Source organism: Malania oleifera, chromosome 3, assembly GCF_029873635.1.
Source record: "Malania oleifera isolate guangnan ecotype guangnan chromosome 3, ASM2987363v1, whole genome shotgun sequence".
NCBI classification, from domain to species: Eukaryota; Viridiplantae; Streptophyta; class Magnoliopsida; order Santalales; family Ximeniaceae; genus Malania; species Malania oleifera.
In genome coordinates, this window is record NC_080419.1 from 1,031,516 (window position 1) to 1,040,865 (window position 9,350).

Below are 9,350 nucleotides of genomic sequence, written 5' to 3' on the forward strand. Positions count from 1 at the left end.
CAAAAATGATAGGAGAAGAACGTGTGGAGAGAAAAGTACCTGACTGGATCACATATCCAATCAATGGAGAAGAAATCATCTCAAGAGATTTCTTATAACAAGTTCAACAACTAATGAATAATCTTGAATAAAGTTTAGAACAAACAATTGTTGTTCATTCATTGGGTTAGGAGTCGCAAAATTGTAGTTTAGTAATTGAGTCACCGACAAGCATTCCAGTCGCTGTGGTCAACAACTGATATTGTTGCTAGTTTTAGCATCCAAGTCTAGTAACAAGTAACGGTCTGTTTCTCACCTTGCAACTATGTTCAACATCACTCAAAGTGAGTCTAATTCTTATCTTGGAAAGAACTATGGCTTGCTTCCTCAAAGGACTTGTGACTCAAGTCAATTAAAGGGTTTGGAAATTGTGCAGTAATAATACACAAATCATTAACATAATCATGGTATTCAGCTACACAATAATTCATACAAGGACCCGCTTCAACAAGTTGAGTCGCCACCTAAGCATTTTGGAAAAGTTTATAGTCGCCTATCGACCACTTAGAACTTGCTCTACGGTGATAAAACTCCACAACATGAGAGTGAATGCTCTGTGATTAGAAAGGTGGAGAAGTGTTTGAACTTTCAAAGCTATGCGGTAAACCTTAAACAAAGTGGTAGGAGTCTTTGGGTTTTGCCAAGAAATTTGACTTTAAATTTCTTAACCTTTTTTAACACGATGACAATCTTTGGAGAAGTGTTTGAACTTTCAAAGCTATATGGTAAACCTTAAACAAAGTGATAGGAGTCTTTGGGTTTGGCCAAGAAATTTGAATTTAAATTTCTTAACCTTTTTTAACACGATGACAATCTTTGTGCTTTCATCCATATCACACCTAACATAAGATCATTGAACTTAGCCAAATATACAAACACACGAGAAGACGATTGTTTAATGTTATCCAATTGGTCTACTAGTTGTCTCCAATAAGAACTTGGGACAAATTTATCTTTTAAAACGAATTTCATTTTAGCCCCTCATGGGGTAGTCTTGTGGATAAGGGCAGACTGAGAGTTTCATGATAAACATTGTTGGCCCACAACCTTAATATATTAATCTTTTAGGTAAAGTGGTAATCTAACATGGTATCAGAGCTTGTTGGCATGTGTATTGTGTGGAGTTTAAAAATTATTATATTTCCGGCAATAGGTGGTATTTATTTGTTTATCCCTCCACATGCAGGGAAGTATTAAGGCTTGATATTCATTGTTGGCACACAAACTAATAGCTTTTAAGCTTTTAGATATAGTAATCTAACAAGTGTCTAGGGTTCAATTCTGCACTAAAAACTTCTTTACCTAGATACCCAAGGTTCTAGGGGGTTTGTGATATCCCCGAGTCTACCTCCCAAGGGTGGGTTCAAAGTAGCCCTGCCCTGTGCGGGTTCTCAATTATTTTATTTTTTTTTATTTTTTTTAAAAGGTATTTTATTCTAGACCAAGTGGTAGGTTCTCCAAAATACGCTCCCCGAGTCTACCTCCCAAGGGTGGGTTCAAAGTAGCCCCTGCCTTGTGCAGGTTCTCAATAGTCAAAGAAAAAGAGGTATTTAATTCTAGACCAAGTGGTAGGTTCTCCAAAATACCCTATGTCCCTAGTAATCTTTTGCCAATCCAAGAAGTCTAGATTTAGCAAAGTGGATGCATTGGTGATAGAAAATCCATGCCAATCAAAATCATTTTCTTTCTGGACTAACCAATCAAAGAAATAGTGGGTGTTCGAACAACCATCAAACTCAAAGGGACCCCTTTATCTGTTGCGAATTGTGAGCAGTGATAACCAAATATGTCAAAGTGGCTCGTTCTCCCCCCCCCCCCCCGATAACCAAATATGTCAAAGTGGCTCGTTCCCCCCCCCCCCCCGCCCCCCCCCCCCCAAAAAAGGAATGGACGGATATGCAATGATACGCAGAGAAAAAGAAAAAAAAATTAAGATTCAATGCAAAATAGAAAGGCAATTATTTATATATATATATATATATATATATATACATATACATACATTTATGAGAGCAAGGATGAGAAACATATTGGACCTAGTGCAATTCACACGCTTAACAATTAGATAAGAAAAATTAAATTATTTTTGAAGGAGCACAAGCACATTCAAATGTCCATGTAATCTTAGTTATCTTAGCAGAAACAACATCTCTTCTGAATTCTAGAACTGATCTTGTTGCAAATCCTTAACTTATCTTGATCGGATCCAATTTCCCTTCAGTCTACCCCAAAGCTCACAGGTAAGTCAATTTATTGTGATCAAATTCAATTTATCTTCAGGGTACGATGTTGCAGTCCAAAATGTCTCAAGGCAGGAGTCATATCTCCTCTCTCTGGTCAAAACAATTTGGTTATGCTGCTAGAACTTACAACATGAGTGGCATTGTGATGATGTCAGCCTGCGAGGGGGAAAAGGGGCTTCATGCGATGATTGAACAGATGAGGGTTTCGCACATGTAAAAGATTTCAAGCAAGGTGAAGGGTTTTGATGATGGATTGTTGACAAACTCAATGATGGTTAACATCAGGGAGCTCCTCCTGTGATGAAACTTCTTGTCAGGTGCAACTTTGAAGAAACAGCAGCAGTCTATTTCGTTTTTTTTCCTAGGAAGCTCTTCTCAAGTTAAGAACTGGCAGCAACAACATTTTTTCCTTTTGTTTTACTATTGTCTCCTGCTCCTTCTCTGGTCTTTGGAGCAGCAACAGTTTTTATTTTCAGATTTAGGGGATAATGGGATATATTGGAAGGGGAAAATAAGAATCAGGTTTTTTTTTTCTGGGTTTTTCTTTAAGGGGAAAAAGTTAGGACCTGTTAGGTTAATGAGTCAAAAACGAGTTTCCACATTGTTGTTTTTGAAAACGAAAACAAGAGATTATATCATGTATATTTTACAATCAAAAATCTGTTAAATTATGTTTGATTAACTATTTTTAAGATTGTACCCAGAAATGAGAACGGTGGAATTGTGTTTGCTTAAGATTGGTCCAAGTGGAAATTCATTAACAAAATAATCATAATGCTAGTAAGTAATAACTATCATTATTAGTATTATTATTACCACTATCATTTTTGAATGGGCTGTACCCCATGCCAATTGTCTTCATTGCATTCAAAAACACAGGAAACACCTTAAAATCATTTCCCGAAAACCTGTATTTTTAGAGGGGGTTTTTGATACATTTCCAAAATTTGCTTGAAAGCATCTAACCAAGCAAATTTTGTGTATTCTTTGGATCTCGCATTCCAAATACAAAAAACCGTATTGAAACCTTAACCAAGTATGCCCTTAACTTTTATTCTCTGGGGTTTTTTTTTTTTCCTGAAAGGCAGATGGCTAGATTGAAGTGAGGCTTGATGCAGTAGATGAGATGGCCGGGATGTAGAGGAGCTGGACAGCACAGGGGGCTACTGTATGGTGACAACGGTGGGAATCAAGGGATTCGTGGCAGGAACAGGGTATGTTCTGATATTAATTGATATAGGACAGTAGAAAAGAAGAGAAGGAAAAGCACAGATTATAGAAAGAATAAAGAGAGGAGAGAATAAACAGAGAAGAGAATGGAGGAGAAAGATAAGGCAACAAAGAAGAGGATGAAGAAAGGAGAAAAAAGTGATACGTGAGAAGGAGAGATAAAGAGAGAGACAAGAGTGAGAGAGAGAGAGAGAGAAAGATTCAAGCGCAAGGGAGTAGAGAGAGACTGCTGTGAGAGAGAGGAAGAGAAAGGGAAGGGAGGGAGAGGGAGTAAATGTGAGACTCAATCTTTTATTATCCAAAATTCAGTAATCCCTTGTATCATAATCCTATATCTATAGGCAACCAAGAAAATCTAAAGATAAAACAACAAAAAAATTATAAAATAACCCCAAACTAACCAAAAGTTAAAAAGAACCCAAAAATAATTAAATATCAAAATAAAACCACCCAAAATAACCAATATCTAAAACAACCCTAAATTAACTAAAATTCCAAAGAAATCAGAATTTCCAAACAAACAAAAATCCCTAATTTGTAAATATTTGAGTAGAATACGACTGCCTAGAATTATCCATAAGCAGTAGCGCACTACTCCATCAAGAACACTTCAAATTAAGTAGTTCAAGCTGACTATTTTCACTTTGCTCCAAGCACCAACCAAATGAAATTTGTATCCTCCAGGACCAGAAGACAATTAGCCCATCTTATCCAACAATTGTTGAGCTCCAAAATCATTCCTATTGATCTTCCGAATTGCAGGACCACATGCCCATCTTATCCAACAACTGCCAAGCTTCAATTTCATTGCCATTGATCTCCCCCTAGGAAGAAGAAGGGAAGGTAAATACCATCCCCAAACTGATAACTCACCTGCTACTCAATCTTTACCATCATCCTCGAAAGTAGGAACAACTTGCAAACATTCAAGTAGACTTTCCAAAACATGGGATATATCTCCAACTAAATCACAGGAATCTGAAACATACCCATATTTTCATGAAGCTCATCCAACAATAAGCAACCATAGTTAAGCCAAATCACTATCAAAATCACACCCACTATTAGACTCATAGGTCCATTTCCTTTTGTCCTCAAGACAACTTCTCTCACCTTCTCAACTCATTCCACCCTTGTGTCCTTCAGATTTTCAACAATAAAAATTACCATCAGCATTCCTTTTTAAAGATATACTGATTTAATTAATCACACGCATACTATTTTTTATAGTTGAAAAGCTGTATGATTTCCAAGCAGCAAAAGTAGGCTTCAAAATTAAGCATTGAGAAACAACAAAAGTGCCAGGTTTATGGCATGTAATAGATATTCACATTACAAGAATAGTGTGACATTTGTTGCCTTGTCTAGAGTTTCATATTTGAGCGTTTCAAGCTTTTTGAGCATGTCTTTTCATAATTTTAGTGTTAAAAGCATAAGCCCGAAACCACCTGATAAGGTCAATGCGTTTCATCCATAAAACTGGTCTTGTTTCAGTCTCAGTTCGGTTCAGTTTTGTTTTTCAGGCCATTATTGACCCATCTACAATGATTATCATGCATCTAGTTACATATATGATCATTTCAAAAAATATATATATTTTGCGCACTAAAAAATATAAATTCTTAACCAGTGTATTCAAGTTTCAACCAAAAAAAATTCAGAACTCCATCACTTGTAAAAAGGACAAATGTTTGGGTCATCCAAGTTTCAAAAACCGGGTTCAGGTTTGTGTTTGGTCTTTTCAGGTTGCATCAGTTGGTTTTCATGCTGTGGCCCAGTTTGACACCCATGACTTTGTCAACAGAACCAGAAAAATTACTTGACCCAGATGGGCATTCGGATTTATCTGTTGCTGCAGTCAAGTTTGTAATTTGAGAAAGAAAAAATTTGCTACCCAATTGTCTAGATGCAAAACCAGTTCTGCAGGAATATCTACTAACAATCCAATAGCTGACGAAGGAATACACACACTCACACAAACACAGATATTTTATACATAGGAAGCCATACCTTGAAAATACGAACAAGAAAGAATGCTATCGCGCCGGAGAATCCCATATGAATCATGGTAAGTGTTATAGGAAATGGAAAATTGAAGTACTTTGGAGATAGAACCCACTGCAATAAAATTCAGTCATAGTTTCAAAACCGAGTTTTGTCAAAGAAAATGTGGGGACTGGAGAGTACAGCAGTAGTAAGTTTCAATTTAACTGTATAAACCATAGCAATACAATAAGAAAAGTAAAAGCAAGTAACAAAATATTTACCAACTCCAAGCCTCACATTCAGTTTCACAAGGAGCTAACCCTGGGATACACTGAGAAGTCCATGAGCTGAGATAAACATAATGTAAGGGCTACACATGTATTGGGCTTGCAAAGACCAAGTTTTGAAGTTTGAACTAGACATCCCTTCAGAGTTACAGAAGACAAAGCCTTGGCCACAACTTTTACAAGGAAAATTTGCTGAAGAAAATGACCTGGAAGACTGTAGGAACCGAACAACAAAGCAGACTGGTGATCTTTGATGTAGTTGGTCTTTTAAGCATTAGGATCCATCCCCAGTGCCCACACAAGGTTTGAAGCAGAGTAATTTTTAAGGATAATAAAAATAAACTATTAAAAGTTTCATGTCCTTTTGCTCTTAATTTGCATTTCATCTCATCATTTAGGCGACGTAGTATAAAAAATTTATCACTGTAAATTGGAAATTTTTGGATTCCACCAAAGATGCCTATTGCAAGAAATTACTATAGTTAGGCAGTTCTAAATAATGTAATGAGACCAAGTTTCTTCAACTGAAAATAATAATAATAATGATGATGATGATGATGATGATAGAAGTATCCCACAGTTCTGATAGCAGAAAAAAGTTCAAAAGTCCAAACATATGGGGTTAACCAATTGATAGGAAAGCATTTTCCCATGCAATCCATGTATATAAATTACACAACTGCAATTCCACAAAAGCTTATAATTGAATTTGAAATCACATGCAAATGCATAAACTATAGTGATACTGATATTAAGAGACAGACATCAATTACCTTGTTGTACAATATAACGCCAGATGAAAGCAAAATGTAGATTAAGAGGTACAGATAAGTCAAAACAAGTGGTTTGTTGATCATTTTGCCTGTTCTTCTTCTTCACAAGATGGCCCTATTTTTCAGTTTCTAGTTACGAGGCCATCTGAAAATTTAAGATTTGCACATGAAGGCGGAACTGAGATAATTTCTAACCAGAACAGTGATCATCTAAATCCATAGTGGAAATTCATCTCCTCAAGTAATAAGAACCTATATACGAGTCTATGCTTGCAACTGCTGCTGTACTTGAGATATCCACAGAGGTTCAGAACCTAAAAGCAAGAGAAATGAGCAAAGCATCCATTTATCAGGCAATTCAAGAAAATAAAACTAGAGATGAAGCACTAATCAGCAGCAATCCAATTTAACTTAATTTTACAAAGAAGAAAAGAGGCAACCAGTGCAAGAAAAATTTGCATTTCAAATTTAACAATTTAAATGCACTAAGCAAGCAAATCCAAACTTCAAGCACCAAAGCAGAAGCAATGAGGCAACTAGGCAAGTAAAGCAAAGAGGCAAGTACTTCAACAAACTCAAAAAGATAGCAAGAACGAGGTCGTACAGCAGAAACCGATCCGATCTGTGACACGAGATGCGCGAAAGAACAGAACGAAAATCAAAAATCTCCACACGATGAAGAAAATAAAAACTCACCTCGATATCGATTATGGACGCCTGGTAGAACAGCGAATCTGAACATCAACTTCAAATGGCGCACTCAAGGGATCCGCCGACGGAGAGAGAGACAGGAGAAAGGATAAAATAGAGATTGGGGAGTAATAAATGCTTGAGGTATGAATCACCTGAGAGATATTTCCCGAAGAAAAACCGATCTGTCTGCCACTGGCGGCGACGCTCACGACGAGTGAGCCTCCGCCTTGTTTGCAAAATTATTGCTGCGAAACCCCCCACCAGAAAATATGTAAATTCGTTTTATGGCCCTATATTTTGGTTTTAATATCAATTTAATCCTCAATCTTCTAATTTTAACAACTTGGAATTTAAATCTGTAGGACCATTTGTCATTAGTCTTGGCCTAAATTAACTCTTTTTTTTTTTGTTAATCAGAAGAAAAAAAACTTAAATGTTACATAGTAATCATGCGCCTTCTTACTAAAATTGTATGGTATAATTAATGTGATTTCGTACAAATTTGCAAGTCACAATTTTAATGAAAAAATTGTGAACACATCGATGATTTAATTCATTAAGAGCTGGTTTATACTCATTTTTTATTTAAATGAACGATTTTCAAGTTTAATTTGTCACTAAAATAAAAATGAGTCAAGTACAAACAAGAATGAAGTTTGTCGACATCCCAATTTACTCTGAGGAAACCCAATGTAATAAAATTTGACTCTGAACCCTGAAAATTGGAGGTCCTTTCTTTAAAAGCCCGATTGAGTCCTAGTGTCTTTTATTAAGTTCCAGTATTTTTATTTGAGTCCTGGTATTTCAAATTGAGTCTTGATATTTTTAAATTAAGTCTCGATATTATAAATTGAGTCATAGTATTTTTAATCGAGTCTCGGTATTTTTATTTTGAGTCCCAATATTTTTATTTAAGTCCTGGTATTTTTAATTGAATCCCGATATTTTAATTAAGTCCCGTTAAATTTTAATTGAGTCCCATATTTTTTTTAAATAGTCAAGCTCGAGTCCTCCGTCTTTCGGGGATCGAGTTTTAAAACCCGGGACTTTCCTTTGGGGAAGACCAAAATTGGACAACAAAGATAAATGTATAAAAAATTCAAAAATTAAAAAAAGCGGGGGAAATGTGTGTGCAAAAAATGATTCTCTCCCAAAATCCCAATAACAGAACCACGCAAGGGGAAGATATTTTTTTGTAACAGACTTTAGGCATCAAACGAATTGCTGGAAAAAATCTTGTTGCATGCCAACAAAAGGGCTAGCAGGCACGCAAGCAAAGGTGGGGGGGGTTCCAATTTCCATTTTCACGGTTCACGCATAGGGAATATTTTTTTGTTCATCGTCACCTTTTCCTCTAGCACCCTCCAGGGTCCTCCCACACATATCCATCTCTCCATTCTCTCACCTGAGCTCAGTCCTCTGGCACCAACTCCCTCATCTCTTCTTCCTCATCTATTTTTCTCTCTTCGCAAGGTCGTGACAACCTGTGCGCCCACCTTCGCCGTTCACTCACAACCACCATCGTTTTCCTGCAAACTCACACACCATCTCACAATCTCCATTTTCCATTCTCCATTCATCACCCACCATCCATCTCTGGCGGCTCTCTTCTCAAACGCCGGCAGCACTCCGCCATAGCCCCTCGGTCATGAGCTTCATAGCCTTCTCACCATCGTCCTCGATCCACCCTCGCAGACCAGCCTCTCCCTTGGCATCTCATCTTCTCGCTCACTCTGTCTCTGACCTTAGCTATAACTCCATCAACAACCACACATTCAGCTACAACCCAACAACCACCATGGTAACTAGCTCCACGCTGTCTGCTCTCTACACTGCCAGCAACCATCTATAGCTCACGGCTAGGCCAGCCCACAACGTTTCCCACACAGAACACAAAGCAGTTGAACAAGCCTCTGCAACTCCGAACAACGCTTCCAGCGGCCACACTCTCATGTCAACGCACACACACAATCGTGAGCACGACCAACAAATCTAGCCACTATTAGAGTCGTCAACTGTAGTCGTCTTCACCACCGTCAGCAATCGTTACTGTGACGACCCAAAGAATAATGGTATTATAATAATAAAAAGGGAGGAAA

At 37.3% G+C, this 9,350-nt stretch overlaps 1 protein-coding gene across 3 annotated transcripts in view; it reads right to left on the reverse strand.

Annotated features, from left to right (window-relative positions):
- LOC131151671 (probable sugar phosphate/phosphate translocator At1g48230) overlaps window positions 1-7,527 on the reverse strand; it is a 44,327-nt gene extending 36,800 nt beyond the window's left edge. The window contains exons 1-4 of one of the 3 annotated variants that reach the window (XM_058103003.1): window positions 7,255-7,471; window positions 6,754-6,872; window positions 6,559-6,673; window positions 5,523-5,630 (exon numbers count right to left, since the gene is read on the reverse strand). In XM_058103003.1, the coding sequence (XP_057958986.1) occupies window positions 5,523-5,630; window positions 6,559-6,642 (192 nt within the window). In that variant the 5' untranslated portion in view covers window positions 6,643-6,673; window positions 6,754-6,872; window positions 7,255-7,471. Of the gene's footprint in view, window positions 1-5,522; window positions 5,631-5,779; window positions 6,000-6,558; window positions 6,873-7,254 lie in introns of all 3 variants that reach the window. The other 2 variants (XM_058103004.1, XM_058103002.1) reach the window with 2 other exon arrangements.
- Between the last annotated feature and the right edge of the window lie 1,823 nt (window positions 7,528-9,350).